Source organism: Lemur catta, chromosome 1 (assembly GCF_020740605.2).
Source record: "Lemur catta isolate mLemCat1 chromosome 1, mLemCat1.pri, whole genome shotgun sequence".
NCBI classification, from domain to species: Eukaryota; Metazoa; Chordata; class Mammalia; order Primates; family Lemuridae; genus Lemur; species Lemur catta.
Genome location: NC_059128.1, coordinates 180464297 through 180487346, shown reverse-complemented (window position 1 = coordinate 180487346; position 23050 = coordinate 180464297). Strand labels below are relative to the sequence as shown.

Below are 23050 nucleotides of genomic sequence, written 5' to 3'. Positions count from 1 at the left end.
TTTTGTTTATTTGTTGTTTGTTTTTATACCTTTCCCTATACTTCCTTGCTTCTACACTGAAAACCTAAGAAAATCAACAAATTACAAATTAAACAAGTTTGTAGATACATAATTAATATGTGAAGACCAATGATGTCTAGTGCCCAGATCTTGGTTTCTAAATACAACTCTCTAATAAAAGGAACCAGGGCTCCTTGGAAAAATGTCTGATTCTAGGCCTGGGACACGAGAAATAAGGGATGAGCCTGAACCATCTTAAAGTACCAGACAGTAGCAAAGAAATGCTTAAAATACAAAAGGAATGGGTCAAATCAAAGGGACACAGGACACAAACCGATGGCCAAAGTTCAAACAATTTAAAAAACAAAAACAATGTGGAATTGGATTATAACCCAAGTATAAAATATATACAAATGCATACTAATATAAGTGACTGAATAAATAAATAAATGCTGAGAAGAGGAAAATCTTCCTTATAGAAGAATTTCAAATAATATATGTAGATACTCCCCACTTCAGGAGGTAGAGCTTAATTCCTGCCCTTCTCCACCTTAAGAATAGGCAATACTTAGTGCCTCACTTCTGAAGAAATGGAGTAGGAAAAGGAAAAAACATTAACTTTATAGTGGGGAAACTCAGCAAATACTACCTTAACCAAGGGATGAAGGTTAAATATCATCAGTGATGTTCTACAGATATTAATTATGTACCTCCTAATGTGAGGTGATGCGAATGGTATTTTGTCTCTGTGATATTCTTTTGAAAAACTTGTAGCCCAGTCTAATCGTAAGGAAAAAAATCGGATTGAAGGACCTTCTGCAGGATATTTTGCCAGTATTCCTCAAGATTAATAGTGGTCATGAAAAACAAGGGCAGACTGAGAAACTGTCATAGATCAGAGGGGACTGGGAAGACTGATAACAAAATACATGGTACCCAGGATTGGATAATGGAACAAAAAGAGTGTATTAATGAAAAACTGGTGAAAGCCAAACAAAGTGTGGAGTTTAGTTAATGGTAATGTACCAATGTCAGTTTCTTAGTTTAGACAAAAGGCCCATGATTATGTAAAACATTAAAAACAGGGAAACTAGATAAGGGATATATAGGAATTCTCTTTGATACTTTTCTGTAAATCTAACATTATTCCAAAATTAAAAGTTTATTTTAAAAAATCAAGAATATTCTTATATCCTAGTAATAACCAATTAGAAAATGCAATTTCAAAATCCCTTTTGTAATAGCAAGAAAAACCTACTATGTGTGTAATAAGTCTAACAAAAGACATGTAAAACATCTACAGGAAAAAAATGTATTAAACTGATGGATACAAAAGAGCTAAATAAGTTTTTTTAAAATACCATAGCATCATGGGAAAACTGAACATTTTAAAGATGGCATTGAATCTTTAATGTATACATTTAATACAATAATAAGCTCACTGAATGTGAATATAAATATTCTTTATGACAAGTTAGAATAGTGGGATTGTATTGTATCTTTGCAAATCTATTTTAATATCTGTCTAAATAGAATACAAAGGAATTTTCATATCTGCTTCTGTCTTCAAATGTTTTGATACTGCACATCACGTGGCTTCTAGAAACCTTCACTACACACCCCTAAGAGAATGATAATGACAAATGCAAATACTATCTTAGCTATATTATGACAATAATTTTGACCTCGCAGACCCGCTCAAAGTCCTGGGACCATATCACTATTTTAGAGAAACAACATTTCATTCCCCCTTAACCTTAGGCCCTCATTTTATTTTTTTACAGTTTAATATAAGAATTTTCAAACATACAGAAGAGTTGAAAGAATTATATAATAAATACCCATACATCCACCACCTATATTCTACCAATTAACATTTTACTATACTTTTTTATCACATGTCTATCCATCTCTCATCTACCATCAGTACATATTACTTTTTTCCTGTTAATTTTTTACAATGCATTTCAAAGTAAGTTGCAGATATATATCTCCCAAAATACTTCCACATGCATATCATTACTTAGAGCTTAGTTTTTTTTATAGTTCTTTTGTTTTCTTTTAAAGTAAAATTTATATACAATAAAGTGCACAAAACTTAAGTGTGTAATTTGGTGGATTCAGACAAATCCCATATATTTGTGCAACCCAAATTTCTACCAAGATACAGATCATGACTCTATCTCCCAGAAAGTTCCCTCACACCCTTTTTTAGTAATTCTCTTACCCCTTCCTAATCCCTCTAGAGCCAATCACCATTCTGATTTTTTCCTACTCAGATTATGTTTGTCTTTTCCAGAACTTCATAAAAATGAACTCATACAATATATACTCTTTTACGTAAGGATTCTCTCACTCAATACAACATTTTTTAGATTCATCCACACAATTGTTTAAAAACTATTAAAAGTTAATTTACCTACCATGAAAATAACTATCAAGATGAGACAGATGCCCACTATAATAAGGAAGGGGATCAGGTAATACTCCAGAGGAAGACTAAATTCTGGAATTAAGACAATGTGGCCCCTAGAAGAAAACCAAAATTAATAATTGAGAAATAGTAAGAGTTGTCAAATTGTGATGTTAATTAAAAACAAGGAAAACTTTTTTAAAACAGACATGAAGATATTACAATTCAATCCACTACACACATATCATTTTTTAATATATGACTTCTAATAATTTAAGGAATACTTTTTATATCTTTAAGTCCATTTTAGGCATTTTTCAAAATAACTGACCTATAAATTAAAAGAAGCTCTTAGATTGGGTAAAGAAAATTGGCCAGTCAATACTTACTATGTTTATCCTGGAAAGATCTTAACTTACTAAATTTAGTAACCTGGGCAAAAGTTATATTTTATATGCAAAATCAGCATAAATAAGAATGGTAGCACCTTTGTTACCATGTCAACAAGAACCCACTCCTCAACCAAATTAATGTTCATTACTCCCGTGGAAAAACTCTAGAGCCACTATTGATAAAAATTATACTCATTCCTTCCTATCTGCTTTACATGTACCTGTTGTACTGGTACAATGGACATAGCCCCTGTACCCTACATTCATCTGTGAGATATGGGAATGAAAAACTGGTCAAATAATTCACAAGAATAGTGGCTTCCTTTATATTTCCCACCTTCTCCACTGCTTACCTAAAAGAAACTACAGAAATGTGTATGTTATGAGGGTGGGGAGTAGGGAATTCTATATGTCTTAATTCTCCATTGTTTTTCATTAACCATGTTTATTGGTTACTGTGGTTTTACTATTACAAAAATTGACAGGGATCCATGAAATAAAACTGTGATCAGAACAAGTGCATTATTTGTGTTGCATGAGAAAATTTTACATGGCATCAAAACCCTGCATTAAAAATCTCCTTAGTCTAGAGAAGAGTCTGTATAATGTTCAGTAATATGACTGATCTCTCCACTGAGTCCACTGTGCCACTAGACTAATATGCTGCCAGCAGGTGATGTTTTAGGTAGTGAAGACAGGCACTTCATAATAAAGGTTTAATACAAAAAATAATTCTCAGTATAGAGGGAAATAAAAATAGATTTACTCCTTCTCCCATACAGAGGTGCTCAGGACACCATAGTACTTAAGACAAATAACACGAAATCAAATTATTTGTATTCCAAAGCTGTTTTTAAATCTTCATGCTATTATTTATTATACTTACATACAAGAGCTCTATTAACCTTCAACAAAAACAAAACACAAAAAATATAATACCAGGAATTTCCCCCTAATAATTTAAATAACTTTCAAAAATTGTTAGGATTGCCAGAAGACAAGTAGTTTCTTAATTCAGTCACTTTCCAGCAGATTGGGGGATGACAAAGGATTTCACATACATTTTTGTAACTGTACATAAAATACTGAAGTACCTGATATATCATCAGTATAAAAAAGAGAAAATCAGCAGCATCAGGCCTGGGCTGCTCTATTTGGTACTATCTCTTCCAGTATGAGGCCAGCCAGTTCTGTCCCTGTTCTTGGCAGGTACCCTCTGAAAATGCGCTGAGCCAGTACCTCTTTTAAGTATAAGGACCTTACCATGAGACACAAATCCTCTGTAAATTCCTTATTCCACATCCACCAACTTGTTATAAATGAACACTGTGGGGGAGTCTAGAAGCCAAACTACTGCATATACTAAATTTAATCCATTTTAGCTTCATATCCCAGCAGAAGGAAAACTTACACCTCATACATTCTGTTTTTGTCCCTTCTCTTTTTATATTTATGACTTTCTAAACCATATTCAGCCTGGATAAAATAAACAAATAATCCCTGTCCTAAGAGACAAGCCTCACAGTTGTTCAGAAATGAACAGAGCTGCTAAGTGAGAAGAAGGAAGCTAAAAGAAAAATCAGGAAGTCCCAGTGAACTAGAAATTAACACACTTTACTAGAACATTCTGTGTGTATGAAACTACAGAAACTGAATCGATTCCAGAATTTTCCAGTAAGCACTGTGTTCAGATTCTTAGGCCTAGGTTCTAAATCTAATATTCTCCATGTCCTATTAATGCTTGCCTGCTATACCACAAACCAATTTAGTTTACTGTCAAGATCTATTGTGAGGATTTTAAAGGGTCTACAATTGATAAAAGTTTGTGGATCAAAAGTCCAATGCACATTGAAGATACTGCTTTTTTAAAAAACACCAAATTGCTGGTGGTGGATATGAGTGATAATGCTGATATAGAGATATATGGAGAATAACAACAGAATGTAAGTCCTTTGGGTTCATTTAAATTTCCTCTGTCTGCCTAGGTCTCCCAAAGCTGAGCCTGAAGATTCATCCTTGTCCTTCTCCCAGATTAATCTGTATTTGAGGAAGGAGTTATTTAAACAGCTTGAGTAAGTATTTTATCAGAATGCTACTAGGTCCACCCCTAAATACGGTACACCTCATGAGCTCTGCAACTAAGATTTGATCACTGAAGCAGACTCCTAAGCAACCCAGAAAATAGGATCTTATTCTTTGCATGAGTTCCCAGGCTAATTTCAAACCAGCCTCATAATTTTCAGCTTTATAACAATAACCTGTCTAATCTCTCCATCCCTCTGCTGACGGATGAAGTCTCGTCTGTTCTTTCTGACATCCAACCCTCACCAAACAAACTACTGAGCCTCAGAAGATTTACAGCCATACACCAGAGCCTCTGCCATATAGACCAACTTTCCAGGCAACAACCTGTGTTTAACCCACGTGCTGGTGGATAACCCTACTATTTCCACTGACTACTTGCTTAAAACTTGCCCTTTTCAGACAAAGCTCATAGCTGCTTAACCAAAAATCCTACATCCCCTAATACATAGGCCTAGTGCTTAGCTCTGTGTCCCCATTTGTGGCACACCCTAGCCAGAGCAATCAGGAAAGAGAAAGAAATAAAGAGCATATAAATTGGGAAAGAAGAGGTCAAATTATCCCTGTTTGCCGACAATATAATCTGGTACCTAGAAAACCCTAAAGACTCTATTATAAGAATCCTAGAACTGATAAATTCAGTAAAGTCTCATGTTATAAAGTTAATTTCCACAAATTTCTATAGACTAATATCAGTCAAGCTGAGAGTCAAGTCAAAAACTCAATACAACAGCTGCAAAGAAAATAAAATCCCTAGGAATATACTCAACCAAGGAGGTGAAAGATCTCTATAAGGAGAATCATAAAACAATGACAAAAGAAATCATAGATGACACAAACAAAGAAAAACATCCCATGTTCATGGACTGGAAGAATCAACACTGTTAAAATGTCTGTACTGCCCAAAGTGATACACAGATTCAATGCAATTCCCAAACTATCAACATCATTTTTCACAGACCTAGAAAAAACAATACTATACTTCATATAGAACCAAAAAAGAGCTTGAATAGCCAAAGCAATCCTCAGCAAAAAGAACGAATCTGGAGATACCACATTACCTGACTTCAAATTATAATACAAGGCTATGGTAACCAAAACAGCATGGTACTGGTATAAAGGTAGGAACATAGACCAATGGAACAGAATAGAGAACCCAGAAATGTCAGACATTATAGCTACAACTAACTGATTTTTGACAAAGCAGACAAAAGCATACACTGGGGAAAGGATGCCCTATTTAAATAAATGGTGCTGGGAAAAAGTGGATTGCCACATGCTATCCAGAAGAATGAAACTGGATCCCTATCTCTCACTACATACAAAAATTAGCTTAAGATGGATTAAAGACTTACATGTAAGATCTGAAACCATAAAAATTTGAGAAGAAAATGTAGGAAAAACTCTTCTGAACATTCACCTGGTCAAAGAATTTATGACGAAGACCCCAAAAGCATATACAGGAACAAAAATAAATAAACTGGACTTAATTAAATTAAAATGTTTCTGCACATCAAAGGAAATAATCAACAAATAGACAACCTACAGAATGGGAGAAAACATTTGCAAACTATACATCTGACAAAGGGCTAATATCCACAATCTACTCAGAACTCAAACAAATCAGCAAGAAAAAAATAAGTAACCCCATCATAAAGTAGGCAAAAGACATGAACAGATTTTTTTCAAAAGAAGGTAGATAAATGGCCAACAAACATATGAAAATATGCTCGATATTGCTAATCATCAGGGAAATGCAAATTAAAACCACAGTCAGGCAACATCTTACCTGTCAAAATGGCTATTACTAAAAAGTCAAAAAACAATAAATGTTGGTGCAGATGTAGTGAAAAGGGAATGCTTATACACTGTTGGTGGGAATGTACAACCTCTATGGAAAACAGCATGGAGATTCTTCAAAGAACTAAAAGTAGACCTACTATTCAATCCAGCAATCCCACTACTGCGACTCAAGACTAGCAGCCCAAAGGAAAAGACCAATACATTTGATTACACTCAAAAACCAACACCGTAGAAAAATAAAAATGTCAAAATAGGAAAAAGTACTTGTAATACATCAGAAACAAATAAATAGAGAGCTTCTAAAAATAGAGAGGAAAATAACCAATAATCTTACAGGAAAAAATGAGCTAATTATAAACAGTTCACAAAAAACAAAATGCAAATAGCTCTTAAGCATAAGAAAGTATGTTAAGGCTGGGTGAGGTGGCTCACGCCTGTAATCCTAATAACTCTGGGAGGCCGAGGTGGGTGGATCGTTTGAGCTCAGGAGTTCGAGACCAGCCTGAAAAAGAGCGAGACCCCGTCTCTACTAAAAATAGAAATTATACGGACAGCTAAAAAATATATAGAAAAAATTAGCCAGGCATGGTGGCACATGCCTGTAGTCCCAGCTACTGGGGAGGCTGAGGCAGGAGGATTGCTTGAGCCCAGGAGTTTGAGGTTGCTGTGAGCTAGGCTGACGCCACAGCACTCTAGCCCAGGCAACAGAGTGAGACTCTGTCTCAAAAAAAAAAAAAATAATAATAACTTTTTTATTGTTTCTCTTAGTCAAAAGCCTGTTCCTGCCCACTATGATCTGTTTCAAGGAAGAAGCTCTGAAATGTTTATTGTACTGTTTTCTGTATTAGATGATACAGTTGTGCCTTAAGCTAGTTTTAGTCTATATATTATTACCTTTGTCATGAGATTTTTGGGGAGAAGTTTCATATAAAAGTTTTCATTCTAAATCAAACTTTTAAAACTTAAAAACTGACTTTTTGTGTTGTTGTTTTTTTTTTTTTTTTGAGACAGAGTCTCACTCTGTTGCCCGGGCTAGAGTGAGTGCCGTGGTGTCAGCCTAGCTCACAGCAACCTCAAACTCCTGGGCTCAAGCAATCCTTCTGCGTCAGCCTCCCAAGTAGCTGGGACTACAGGCATGCACCACCATGCCCGGCTAATTTTTTATATATATATATATATATATATATATATATGTATGTATGTTTTTAGCTGTCCGTATAATTTCTTTTCTATTTTTAGTAGAGACGGGGTCTCGCTCTTGCTCAGGCTGGTCTCGAACTCCTGAGCTCAAACAATTCGCCCGCCTCGGCCTCCCAGAGTGCTAGGATTACAGGCGTGAGCCACCGCGCCTGGCTCTTTTTAAAAGTTAGTCATTTAACACACTGTGCTTTGTATTCTATGTTTATAAAGTAACATTTCTTTTTAATAATATACAAACATTTCTTAATAGAAAATGTCATATAAATGTAAATTACATTGTTTTTAAATATCAGTGGTTTGATATTCCTAGTAAAATGGGAAGTTTGTTATCTTTTTAGCAATATGGGTGCTTTATTCTAGCATGAATATATTTTCAATATATAATCATACAAACAAAAAACAGTATAACACAGTAAGTCAAAATCATAATGACTTAAAAAAATAGTTTAGTATAACAGTTCATTCTAAACCACAATTTTGATTACAACTAATATTAAAGAATTTTAAGCTACATGATTATTTTTTATATCCATTACTTACCCTTTTTCATATGTGAATTCATCTTTCAGAGAATTAGCTGATGATTCACCAATAAAGACAGACGGAATGTCAATTTTCTTTAATACATCAACTGTATAAAATAATAATAAAAATTATTCTTAAAAGCCCATACTTAGTGTACAATCAACTTAACTTCATAATAGCAGCAAATGCAACTGGAAACAATACAATCAACTTGAATTGTCTAATTGGTTGATTTTCCAGATTACAGATTTATACTCATCATCAAAGTAGTTGAGAAACATTGTAACATTTACAATAACAAAGCTAACATTCTGCACATATACATTACCTCAATTCTCTGAATAGTTCTATGAGATTGAGACATAATTTTTATTTTTAATATTTCCATTGGGTTTATTCCTCTATAGAAATGACTAACTGTTAGAGAAGGAAGAGGAGGAGGAAATTTTATGTTTTCTTCCCCTACATAACTTAATTCCTAAGCGAAAAAGAGAAAAAGCTTCTTTTACATACCCATTTCCAAGAGATGTATAAGCCAGATAATGTAAGAAAAGGACACTTACAACACTCTAAAAAATAACACTACACATCTCTGGCTGTCCAGAGCGAAAGGCTAACAGGAATTCAGAAAGAGCATAGCGTAGGGAAAGCTGGGTAAATGTCTACTTCCTCCTTGGCCTGGAGTTCATGGTAAAGTTTGTGTTTTGATTGCTACCTTAGGAAATTTGACTCTTATACCCATATTCAAAACCAAAATCAAATGCCACCCTAAAAGAATTTTGTAAAAAATTACCCATTACTCAGAAACAGAAATAAGAACAATGCTCTTAATGTTGCTAATAGAAAAAGCAGCCTTATTATTAGCTATGAGTTTAATTTAGCAGATTTGCCTTTAGAGAAAGCCCATTTGTTTTCTTTTGTTACAGTTTTCAAAATAACTTCATTCTACATTTTTAAAACAATGCATATTCATTATGCATTTTTGAAGTGGGGGGGGTGTAGAGTAAGCAAAAAAAAAAAGAAAACAAAACACTACCATAATCCTTCCCACCCAAAGACAAATGTTTCATTTGAAGTAATATACATTTGAAGTTCTGTAAGTTTTGACAAATACATGCAATTACAACCACCACCACCACAATTAAGATATAGAATGTTCCATCACCCCCCACAAATTCCCCCGTTCCCCATCGACCCCTCTCCCCTATCTCAGCAATTACTGATCTATTTTTTTTTGTTTGTTGTTGTTGTTGTTGTTGTTGTTGTTTCATCCTTATGAAGACAAGTTTTAAATCTTGGTATCCTTGGTAGAGTAAGTTTTTTTCACTTCCAAATTGTTTTATGCAAATATAAACATCCAATTCCACACACATTCTATTTTTCCCTCTCTTTTTTCTCCCCCTGCTCCCTCCTGCCAATGTAAACCCAAAGCCCCAAGTGGGCAAAAACCAAATGGTTAGTCAGGAATACTTAAGCACTATTTTTATATCAATGTGATCAATTAAAATTTTATCTTATCAATGAGATCAAATAATAGAAAAAAGTGTAAGCTTTTTTAACACTTGATGCTATTCCTCAGATATCCTGTCATGTCAATAAATATAGATCTACCTAATCATTTATTTTTTATTTTTTTAGAAACACGGTCTCACTATGTTGCCCAGACTGAAGTGTAGTGGCTATTCACAGTTGCTAACACAGCACACTATAGCCTCAAACTTCTGGGCTCAAGTGGTCCTCTTGCCTCAGCCTCCTGAGTAGGTGGGCTACAGACATGTGCAACTGTACCTGGCCTTATCTCATCTTTAATAGCTGCAGAGTTATTAATGGACTATATATTTTAGGGAGATATTGCCTATCTTGTTAAGAGATTTTTCTCTACCACATAGCAGTTTAAAATTTATTTTATTTGATAGTTAAAACCTGGAATTATACACCCATTGTAAAATGCTTTATTCTTTCATGAAGATACTATGATAAACTCAAGGAGGAACTTTTGGCTCATAATTGTTGGCTTATAATTGCTGGCAGTAACATACTTCTTTGAGTTATGATATCTAAAGAGATGTAAAAAGCATCTTACTTTAGTAAAATGATTAAGAAAAGGGGGAAAATGTTATATGCAAATATGAGTAGCCATCTTGGAGACTACAAAATTATTTATCTACCAAAAAAACCAAACATTTTCTAGTTCACAAAATACTTTAAAAACACTAAATCTTAATTTTGATCTGCAAAACATCTCTGTGAAGTATACACTGCCAAACAATATTATCATATATCATAGACAAATCGTAATTTGAATGGTCACCCCAACCTCTCCAGATTCATATGTCCAACCGCTTGTTCAGTATCTCCATTTGATTGCCTAACAGATGTTTCAAACTTAAGGAACTCAACGTCTCTTTTCCCTCAATCAACTCTACTCTTTCTCATCTTTGTAAATAGCATGACCTAGTTTCTTGACCTAAACGTCTTAGTGTCATCCTCAACTCTTCCCTTTCCCTTAGTCCCTATATCAAACCCTGTCAACTTCAAAATATATCCATAATCCCACCACTTCTCATCACTTTGACTTCTACTCCAAGCCCCCTCTTGCGTGGCTGCTACAGCAACTTTCTAAATGATCTCTCTGTTGGCATTCTTGCTCATTTTTTACCTTCAGTCAACTCTCTAAAGAACAGCCAAAGAGCTCCTTTTAAAATATGTCAGATCACCTCACACCCCTGTTTAAAACCTGTCTAGAATAAATTCCAAAGTCCTTATCATGGCCTGCAAGGCCCAACACGATTGGCCCCTGGCTCCTTCTCTAACATCGCTTGTCACTCTCTCCCTTGCTCACCCTCCTTCAGCCACTGTGGCTTTTTGCCACACCTTGGAAACACCAAGCATGCTTTATGTTTGAGCTTCTTCACTTTCTGTTCCCTCTCCTTGGAACATTCCTCCTTCAGAAATCTGCATGACTCCACGTCTTACTTTAGACTTGTGCTCAAATCTCAATGCCTCATAGAAGCCTTCTGTGACCACCCTATCTAAAATAGCCACCTTCCTCTCATCTCTGTCATTCTTATCCCCTTAGCCTGATAAGATTTTCTTCATAGCACTTATTACTACTTGATATTATAGCACATCTATTTGATTATGTATTCATTTTTTCTCTTCCACCCTAGAATGCAATTAAATAACAATATTAATAGTTGAATAACCATTAAATGATTACTAAGAACCAGGTTTTCTAGATGCTTAAGGTCTTGATTCATTCAATCCTTACAGCAACTCAATGATGTAAGTACTATTATCATCCTCATTTCACAGATCAGAAGACACAAAGATACTAGGTAATATACCCAAGGTCACATAGCTACTAGGATTCAAACCTTGGCAGGCAGTACCCAGAAAGCACTCTCTTAACTACTATACTCTACTACCTCAATGAAAGATATGAAGGCAGAGCCTTTGACTGCATCATTCCCTGCTATAGTCACAGTGCCTAAAACAGTGCTTGGTACAGAGTAGGCTGTTAAAAAATATTTGTTGAAGGAAGAAATCAAAGAAAAAAGGAGAAGAAACAAACAAAGAAATATTGATAACTTGCACTGGTTATACAGTTAGAAATACGCACAGCCTGGACTCAAACTTGAGGCTTTCAACTACTTATTTAAGGCTCTTCTCACTCTGGTGTGGCATGGGTTTTCTCATACACCTTCTCTCATATGATCTTCACAAATTTGTCAGGTCAAATAGAAATTAAAATTATTTGCACTTTTGTAAATAGAAATAATGGGCTTACAAAGGTTAAGTCACTTTCCCAAGGGTACAGTCTAGTTCTTATACCAACTAGCCTGGAATAAACCCATATTTCCTGGTTCTGAAGTGGTATTCTTCCTACCACATTCTGTTGCCTTCTGAAGACAAAGAATGCTATTGGCTTACTCAGTCAACTCATTCTGTTTCCTGGTTAAAATAAAAATGGACATGTTCCTTGTGTTGGCAACAAGGGGCTTTTAAGATTTCCTTTTGTTTCCAGACATTACAATCTCCATTCTTAGGAGAACACCAATATTCCTTGTAACTAGAGATTAAGCCTTGAAAAGGGGGATAGATACATGCCCTTTTGGATAAATCCATGCTTTCCTTTTCCCTGCCAATTAACAGCAAAGATGAAAATGGTAAAGAGCTTTCCAAAAATTGTCTCTGGATATATGAAATATTTAAACACACATACATGCCCAAGGATGGAGCAAAACACCACAGAAAATAATCCAAGCAATAAAGTCAAGAACCAAATTCTGAGCAATCTTTGAATTATAACAACAAAGCTGGAACATTTCCATGGCAAAAATGGGATTTTATGGCTATGTGCTACTTTTAATATTTAGCACGTTCTCCTTAGGAACTGAAATGATTATCACAAAAAAGTTTTATGGTGTTATTAAAACCAAAACAAAAAAGGTGCTAAAGGGAACTGACAATTCTAGCTTGCAAAATTTTTTATTGAAAACATGTCAAAAGAGTAAATAGTTTACAAATAATATTCAGTTTGTTCAACACAAAATATATTTAGCCCTTGAGAGATACATCCTGAGCTTAGGCCTTTGGCAAAACACACAAAGAGTAAGGAACCTGCTTAAAGTTATACAGCTGATACAAACAGGAGCTTGAATTAGAGTTCACATCTGTTTATTTCCAGAATATGTGTGCTTTCTATTTTGCCAGTAATGTATACAGATCACAAAAGCTACTGACCTGGGATACGTTGAGTGGAATAACGTATTTTTTTAAAGGAAGGTAGTTAAAGGAGAAGAAAAATGTATCAAATCTGCAGTTCCAACATTACTAGTTTATTTAGTAAGTAAACTCCGTTCATCAAGTTAGTCCTATAATTCCCACATAGTGGTTGTCAAACTGTTCCTGAAGTGCCAGAACTTCTTAAGAGTACTTCATGGATTCTATAATCATGAAGATTTAATCAGCTAGGAGATTAAAATAATAATTTAAAATATAAAATAAATTAATTAAGGAACGCAATCAATTTTACTTCTAATATAATTTTGCCTCATATATTAAGAGTAAGAAGGACAAACAACAACAAAAAACACTGTTTTAAGCTATAAAAAGATGACTTTTTGGTCAAAAAATATAAAACATTTCGTACGGAGGATGTAGTTAAAGTCCTAAATATATTCCAGTGCATTATATCAGTCCATAGTTTTATAACTACTGTTTGCTGCAAGCTCTACATTGCATATATGAATCAACAGAACTTAGCAGCAAAAGATATTATGGTTATGCATGAAAAGAAAAACAAAAGTAAAAGATCTTCTAATCATGAATGTTGGCAGTGAATCATCTTAGTTGCAATTAGAAAGGCTTTGATAAAACTTACAGTACCCTGAGTGACAGAAACTACATTAAGTGAAACATATAGCTTAAGAGTTGTTGTCTGATTACAGCAGTTATTTTGCTAAAATTGGCTCATTTTCCCAATAAGCTAATATTAGTAGAGAGTAAGGTATATATCCATTTTAAATGAAAAACCATTGATATGCCAATGTATGTCAAGGGACTAATAACTATATAAGAATGCACAACTGTGTGGCTTTGAAATTCCACGAGATTATAATAGCTGCTGAATATATATACATATCTAAAATTTAATGTTGTGAATCTCTAAATAAATCACAAAAATTCTTCTATAGCATCCTTAACTCAGCATGTTTATCTCTATCTAAGGCTTTTTTTCCCTTTGGTTTTTACCAAAATATCAATAAATAAAACATATACATTAAAAAGAAAAACTGTTAGGAAAAGCACAAGTCACTTCCACCTCTACTGTGAATAAAATTTTCCCAAGGGGGAAAATCCTGTTAAGTTCTTAGTTTCAAATGATCTGTCAAACAGGAGAGAAGAAAAGTGATACCTGTACTTACTGTCGTTGGATCCCATGCTTATGAGGTCATCAGAATCAACATTGTGAACTATGGCTGCTTTGTATCCTGCTCTCTGTGCGTTTAATACCTGCAAATTAAAAGTGAGTCATGTCATGAGGAAGACAGTGTTTTGTCATAACTTCCCTCAATTTCAATAAATAAAAATCAACAAGTTTATACTATGTATCTAGGACTAGATTATGTACATACATAAGAATAAATCTCAGGTGTGTTCTTGAAACAGATGGATGTTTTACAACTGACTACCAAGGACTTCTTTAGATATCTTCTTGGCTTCATTCATGGCATTAAGTTAAATCAGAAGCAAATAAGGGATAGGGATACAGGAGAAAGGAAAGAGGAGAGGAAGAGAAGAGGGAAAGGAGACAGAAAGGAGAGTGAAGGAGAGGGAAGGAAAGAAGAAAACCCAAAGCAATAAACATGTCTATTTCCAAAGAAGTAGAGACTTGCTTTGATCAGGCTTAGGGGTCATCAGACCTTGGGCGTTCAAATCCATCCCACCTCTGCTACTTATTAGTGGGATAAACTTGAGAAAATTACTTTTTTTTTAACCCTCAGTTTCCTAAGCTTTAAAATGGGAATATTTTTCTCATATGTAAAAAAAATTAAAAATGTTTAATATCATGCCAACAGTAGAAATGAGTAGAATAAAAGCAATTCATATTAGCTTGATCATCAACAATGTTCTTAAAATTCCTTTCTAAAACTTTGAAAACAATTAAAAATACCTGTAGTTTGAAATTGTTTGCTTACTTTGGTTCTATCTAGCTATCTGATCTTTCCTAAAGCTGGCCTCCAAAATAGTAACTTTTGCACCGTAATATGCTGGATGTGTGGCAGAATTTTCTTATATGAAAGATTTAAAAAGTGTTCAAATATGTTATCATACCTCACTTTAAAAATAACAATGTAGGCCGGGCGCGGTGGCTCACGCCTGTAATCCTAGCACTCTGGGAGGCCGAGGTGGGCGGATCGTTTGAGCTCAGGAGTTCGAGATCAGCCTGAGCAAGAGCGAGACCCCGTCTCTACTAAAAATAGAAAGAAATTAGCCAAACAACTAAAATATATACAAAAAAAAAAAAATTAGCCGGGCATGGTGGTGGTGCATGCCCGTAGTCCCAGCTACTCGGGAGGCTGAGGCAGAAGGATCACCTGAGCCCAGGAGTTTGAGGTTGCTGTGAGCTAGGCTGACGCCACGGCACTCTAGCCCGGGGAATAGAGTGAGACTCTGTCTCAAAAAAAAAATAAATAAATAACAATGTTACAAATAAAAATAAAACCAGATCTAAACTACTTATTGTATGTCTTTAAATCACTAGTAAAAATGAAGGATCAGATCATTATTTGCATATTGGTTAAATAAAATGAAAACTGGGTAGGCAAATATATATATACATATATATATAGTTTTGGATCCTTAAATACGTTTGAATATTTTTGAATATATATGTTTTAAAACATAGTTTTGAATACTTGAAATACTTTTGAATATATAGTTTTGTATACTAAACATGGTAAGAAACTCTTAGAATACACTACCTTATGATCATTGCATATATGTGTCTCTCAAAGTGTTTCCTTAATACTTATGCTTTTAAGAAACAGGAAAATTAATCTTTTAAAAGAATTTCCAGGTCTAATATTAGCTCTTTTTTAGTTAATAGCATTATAATGATTCAATACTCAGCATAATTCAATAAAAATAAAACTTGAGTCAACTTCTAAAGAGTCAGGAAAAGCTCAAAAAGTCAAGTTCCCAAGAGTAAAAGGGATGACCAATTATTCAGACACACTCTGGATCTGAAAGCTAGGTAAGAGAAATGAGGTCCATGTATTGAACCCCACTCAGGGAAGTTGGCCTTGTACAGAAAAAAATTCTCTTCTATATTACCCTTGACTTCTCTAAAACTACCTCACCAATGCAAGTTGGATTTCTGAGACAAGAGTCTCAGAAAATCAGAACAATTTTATCCTATTACTGAAAAAAATTAAATCTGTAGGAGATATGAGTGCCTCAATGAATTAATATTTTATTCATCTTTATAGCCTCAATGAAATAGCCTGACATAGAATTGGGCTGGCATTTACTAAATGTTAACTGAATAAGTCAAATGTATAAAATATGTGTTTAAATTAATAGCTCACATTATAACATTATAAATACAAGAGATAAAATTAGGCAGAAACAGATTTTTTAAAAAACTAATTAAAGTAATTTAAGTAGTTCACTGACACAGGACCTATTACTATAATGTTAGGAATAATGGCAAGAAATTAACCAGCCAACAAAACTGTGACAAGGAATGTTTTGTAGTTGTGCAAAGAAAGGTCAATAATCAAGAAAGTTAGTTTACTATTTTTGCATGTGAATGTGTGTTTTATTTTTAGGTGGATTTTGTTATCCAACTAAAATTGAGAAAATGCCAGTCCCCACAGCCTCTTCTCCATAAATATCACTGCTTTCCAGAAGGAAGAAAATCTCTTTAGAAGGATATTATACTAAACTTTATTTCTTCTTACGTATATCAACTTATTGTTTATTCATTATATTACTATGGCAGTACAGACTTCCCTTGGCTTTTATTTAAATAAAAGTATATTTGGTTGGTGTTATTAATAATTTATCTGATGTTTTAATGATCATTTTAACTGTTCCCAAAAGCTAACCAAGTAAGTGAGGAGAAATGTTTCTTTCCACATTCAAAAGCAACTGTTGCCAAAGATAGGATTTAAGAACTATAAAATGAGATCAATATCAAAAGCTGTTTCCTGCTAATATAAAACTTAAGTTTTGAACTTCTTTTTAAAGCCAACTAATTCAAATAGTCATTGAAATTACAATTCAACTTTTTTTCCCCTGCAGAAATATATACATGAACAAAGACACAACATTTAGGACATAGAAAAAGGTAGTCTTAGGAACTATAAGAGAGTAAAAACTAGTTCAATTCAACAAGTATTTGCTGGCCAGGCAGTGGCTCACACCTGTAATCCTAGCACTTTGGGAGGCTGAGGCAGGAGGATCACTTGAGGTCAGGAGTTCAAGACTAGCCTGAGAAAGAGCAAGACCCCATCTCTACAAAATAGAAAAACTAGCCAGGCATGGTGGTGTGTGCCTGCAGCCCCAGCTATTTGGGAGCCTGGGTCAGGAGGATCACTAGAGCCCAGGAGTTTGAGGTTGCAGTGAGCTATGGTGATGCCACTGAACTCTAGCCCAGGCACAAGAGTGAGACCCTGTCTCCATAAAAAAAAATATATATATATATCTCTAGATAGATAGATAGATAGACAGATAGATAGACAGACAGACAGACAGAGGTATATATATTTGTTGAGTTTACATAATGAGTAAGATACTGAGTGCTGGGTACAATGCAGAATGCAAAGGTGAAGCAGAACAGTCACTATCCCTAAGGAAATCTCAATTCTCATGGACACCCAAACAGATCAGGTGCTTTCTTGCCCCTGTCTATTTGCTCATACTCTCATCTCTTCTGGAACAGGCTTTGTCTTTTGAATGCTCATCAGGCCTTCATATTCCATCATCTCCATGAAGCCTGCCCTGCCCCATGCCCTGTTCCACATGCTGTCTCCAAGTACCCACATTAATTGCTCCCTGCTTAGAGTATTTATATCTATTTATATTTTCCTTTAAGATCTTATATAATGCCTTATACTTATGCATACATGTACTATCCCATTTCCAAACAGGCCTTCAGGAGGTCTTTCGATCTCATGCAGTTGTACATGTAAAAACTTTTCTGGTCAGAAGAGAAAAAGTAATCAACAAATTTGCAAGATGCTTCCTCACTCCCAAGTCATTAAGAGCTATCAAAATGAATGAATTTACAACAATCTACTATGTGTGCAAGTAAATCTAGCCATTAGATTCTTAAAACAGTATTAAGCAACTGAGGAGAAGTATTTTTCACACATCCAAAATCTACTTGTTTCCATATATACAATATAAAATTATGTCAACATCAAAAGCTGTTTTCTGCTAATAAAATAATAAAACTCCTAAAATAGAAAACAGGAAACCACTAAAATGGAGAGGAATTCTGTAAATATAAGTGTGAACTCCAAAAAATAGAAGCATGTTTTCAAAAATTTAACAAATATGATGGCTGCTCCAAGGTTTTTGTTGTTGCTTTTATTGATTTTTAAAATAAAGAAATGAAATTAAATCAAGGAACACATTAACATATGGACCAACAGGCTTATGAATACAAACAAGGAAAACATATCCATGTTTATGAACTATAAAACTTACGTGTCAGTCAAATTAAATTACGTTTTCAACTAAGCAGCAGCTGGTATTTTTAAGAACACATGAGGCAGAAATAAAACTTTAATCATTTCATAAGCATGCGTAAGGTTTCACATTCATAAAATGCAACCTCAAACACATGGTGTTGGATTGAAGCAAAGAACTTAAAGAATCATGAAAAAAAGCGTATACATTGAACAAACCTAAAACCAAAACATCCATCAAAACTGAAAACTGCCATTAAAAAGCCTTCTGAACTGTATTGCCAATCTGCCTTTTTAAGGAGATTGATCAGAGCTATTAGTTCTAATTATGGTAAATACACTGAATATTTTACATCTAATCAACAAATTAGATGCAACTAAATGACATAGAACAGGTGGCATCTAACCAAGAGTTTTAAAGAAATACAGAACTGCTAGCTTGTTATTATAAATAGCCAGTATGTCTGAAGATAGCAGACTGCAATAGAAGAGTCTTCAATACGACAGACTCTAAAAGGAACCTTTGGAATGGCACAATAGTTCATCTTATTTCCAAAGTGGATAAACAGATAACACTGACACTAATAAAACATGTCTTATAAGAAGAAAGAAGTGATCGTGCTGGCAAGATGATCATGAATAGAGATCTTTTAAAGAACACATAGGCATGAGAAGTTGGGAAACTATTGGTAGAACATATGTAACAAGGCTCCAGATCAAAGCCTGTATGAATAAAACAAACCTCTACATGCTAGTGCTTTTTATATATTACCCCAACACGCAACATAACCCTACAATGTAGATACTCTTTTCTATTTGATTATTTTTAGAGATAGAGCCTTGTTCTGCCACCCAAGCTAGAGTGTAGTAGCGTGATCATAGCTCACTGCAATCTTGAACTCCTGGGCTCAAGCAATCCTCCAACCTCGGCCTCCCAAGTAGCTAGGACTACAGGAGTGTGTCATCATGCCCAGCTAGTTTTTTTTTTTTTTAGAGATAGGATCTCACTATGCTGCCCAGGCTAGTCTCAAACGCCTAGCCTCAAGCAATTCTCCTGGCCTGGCTTCCCAAAGTGCTAGAATTACAGGTGTGAGTCAGTGCACTAGGTTTTTTTCTATATTTTAGAAATGAGGAAAAATGGGTAAATGAAACTACCCTAAGGTCACACTTAAGCAGAGGTGAGATCTTAACACTACTTTATGTGGTTAGACAGAGAAGCATGGGGTTTCCCAGTGGATCAGGATGAGGCCCAGGATTACTAATCCTATGTTACATCTTCCAAATGTCTGGGAAGAAGAACTGAACTGAGAAAGCATCAAGAAGCAGATAATATTCATCTTAAAATCCCATGGGCAAAATAAAACCTATAAATGAAACAGCACAAACCAACAAGAAATGTGTTAAAATATTGTAGTAGAGTTGACAGAAACTTAGGGGAAAAAATGCTGTGAGGTAAAATACCAGTGGCAGACTTTATTGGACTTGAATTACACCTCAACAAAGAGAGGAAAATTTGATTAACAGTGGAAAGAGTTGGGGAAAGTTTTAGACATGGGAAGAAGAGACAAATGGTATACTAAAAGACATATTCAAAACACAGTGACCTGACTTAAAGAGTGTTACTGAAAGGGAGAACAGCAGAGTGGTTAAAAGTATAGCTATACTCTTGGAACTAGACTACCTGGATTCAAATCCTGCTTCTGTTATATACAAGTTGTTTAAACTTAGGCAATTAGTCTAATGTCTATAAAACTAGTATGATAATGTACCCATCTTAAAGGGCCGCTCTAAAGATTAAATAATTTAAAAATAGTGCTTAGTGCCTGGCACATACTAAACAGTGTTGGTTAGTTATGTTTTACTGCCATTGGTATTAGTTTTTATTGTTGGTGTGGGAGAGTCAGCAGTAAGCAGAGCTAGGAAAAAAAAGAGGTAGATTGTACAGTACCCTGATGGCCCTTCAGAAAGGCAGACTTGGGGTCTCCTCAGTCAAGAGTTCATAGTAGACACTTGAACGTGGCTAAAGCAATGTTTTAGACCAATCTGGTAATGGCCAGATTGAATTGGAGAGAAGAGACTGAAGATCTGGAAGCTGTTAGGGCAAGGTATCATGATGGCAATGACATGAAAGAATGCTATCTTTTATTCTTCTTCATAACCAAATTTTTGAACTTAGGGAACTTGAAGAATGCCTTTGACCAAAGATGGGAAAGCTGAGAAATAGAGTTTGTTTTGATAGGAAAGCAGCAGGGACTAGCTTTGAACATACTACATTTGAAAGGTAGTAAGGTTTCCTAGCTAAGTAGAACACAATAGATCTGGCCTTGAGGCAAAAACTGAAATATTTTCAGCAAATTAATTCACTTATTCATTCAATAAATATTTGGGATAAATCTAACTACTCTGTTGTTAAAAAAAATAAATTTCTAATAAAACATAGACCATTCACATTTTTACATTTCCTATAGTCTTCAATCTCCTTTAACATCTATACATGAACTAAGTGTATTTTGCTGTTCCTCTGGGAAGGGACACTATATATAAGCAGACTTGTATATATCTCTAGATATTAACCTATAAGAATGCTAAAAATGCAACACAGGTGATGTTGCTTGGTGGAAAAGAACTTGAAGAACCCAATTATTTTATCAGACAGCAGTCTGGATGCTCATGTAAAATAAGACATACTTAGAACAAGAACATTGTTTATTTGAAATGTAAATTTGCATTTCAAGTTCTAATACTTTTATCTGAATTATTGTGCCATTTTTCTCTTGCATGAAGAATAATTTATAATGTTTGAACAACAGTGAAAAGGTAAGCTCAAAAGCAAGACTACTCTGACAGACAGACAGAAGGGGGTATTTCATCAACACCATACATGCATCTCCTGCAGACGCCCAGTGTTTCTGAGAACATTTGTCTTCAGATAATGGGCAAAAGATGTTTAATTCAGAATAGTAACTGTTTCAAATATACTCTCTTCTAATTTTAACAATAACACAAACTTTAGTTCATTATTTCAGCATTTGTATTATATGTATAAAAAGGCCATTTATTTTAACTGGGAAGTAGAAAGAGAATATACTGAAATATGTCAAATTGAGAGTAATTCAAACAGAATAAAAGTATATGTGATTTAGAGGAAATATTCAGTCACAAGTCATAATTTTATTTATTAAAGCAAGTATAAATAGAAGTAGGGAAAAAGCAATAAATAATTGTGAAATTAATTTACTCTGGTTTAGGTGTAAATATAAAAATACATCTATCCCAAGATGTATTTTGAGTGTTTAATCACTAGGAAGAGAATGACTAACTTTTCTTGAACTATTTAGTCATATGATACCTTTAGTGACTATAAAGTATCTTTATTTTCTTTTTGCTCTCAATCTACTTTCCTGCCCAAGTATGAACCCAGGTTTAAATTTTAAGTTGATATTTTAAAATATTTTCTGTTAATAATAGTGTTATCTACAAAAAAATCCTACAGTTAACATTCTATTTGCTGGTAAAAGACTGAATGCTTTCTCCTTAATAACAGCAACAAAATAAAGACATTCACTCTTACTACTTCTATTCAATGTTGTACTGAAGCACTCAGCCAATGCAATAAGGTGAGGGAGGAGGACAAAGGGAGAGAGGAGAAAAGAGACAAAAAGAGAGGGAGACAAGGAGGTGGAGGGAGAGGGAGAGAGTGAAAAAGCATGAGTGAGCGCAAAAGCATATATGGATAAAGTAATGAAAAAGTAAGACAGCCTTTATTTGCAAGTTGACATAATCATCTAGTCAGACAAATGTACAAAAAGACTACTAGAAGAAACAACTGAGTTTAGAATTCTACATCTAGTTAAACTCTCCTTCAAAAATGACGGTGAAATTAAGACTGCCAGATAAACAAAAACAGAGAGAATTTGTCACTAGCCCTATAAGTAATATTAGAGAGTGTTTTAGGCTGACATGAATACAAAGTAGACAATAACTTGAATCTATACAAAATAAAAAACATTAGTAAATATATTAAATAACTACACAGGTATCATGAAAACAGTATGAAGATATTTTGTTTAGTAATTCTTTTCTTTTGTTTTAAAAGACAATTGCATAAAACAATAATTATGTGCTGATAGGCTTATAACATGTAAAGATGCAATTTGTATGACAATAATAGTACAATAGAGGAGGGAAGAGAATGAAGGTATATTGAGTAAAGTTTTTGTACACTATTTAAATTGAATTAGTATTAAAAATCTAACTACTTTATTTCAAGCTAAGATGTTAATTGTAATACCCAGGGCAACCACTATGAAAATAATTTTAAAACATACAATATTAGGTTGGTGTAAAAGTCATTGCAGTTTCGGACTGTGAATTTAAAATCATTATAAGATGTGGTGTACATACACAATGGAATATTATTTGGCCACAAA

At 34.3% G+C, this 23050-nt stretch overlaps 1 protein-coding gene across 2 annotated transcripts in view; it reads right to left on the bottom strand.

The window, feature by feature from the left end:
• Positions 1-23050, bottom strand: part of RNF13 (ring finger protein 13) — a 118762-nt gene that overhangs the window by 30304 nt on the left and 65408 nt on the right. For both annotated transcript variants that reach the window (XM_045539454.1, XM_045539456.1), the window contains exons 5-7: positions 14346-14433; positions 8431-8521; positions 2424-2529 (exon numbers count right to left, since the gene is read on the bottom strand). In XM_045539454.1, the coding sequence (XP_045395410.1) occupies positions 2424-2529; positions 8431-8521; positions 14346-14433 (285 nt within the window). The remainder of the gene's footprint in view (positions 1-2423; positions 2530-8430; positions 8522-14345; positions 14434-23050) is intronic.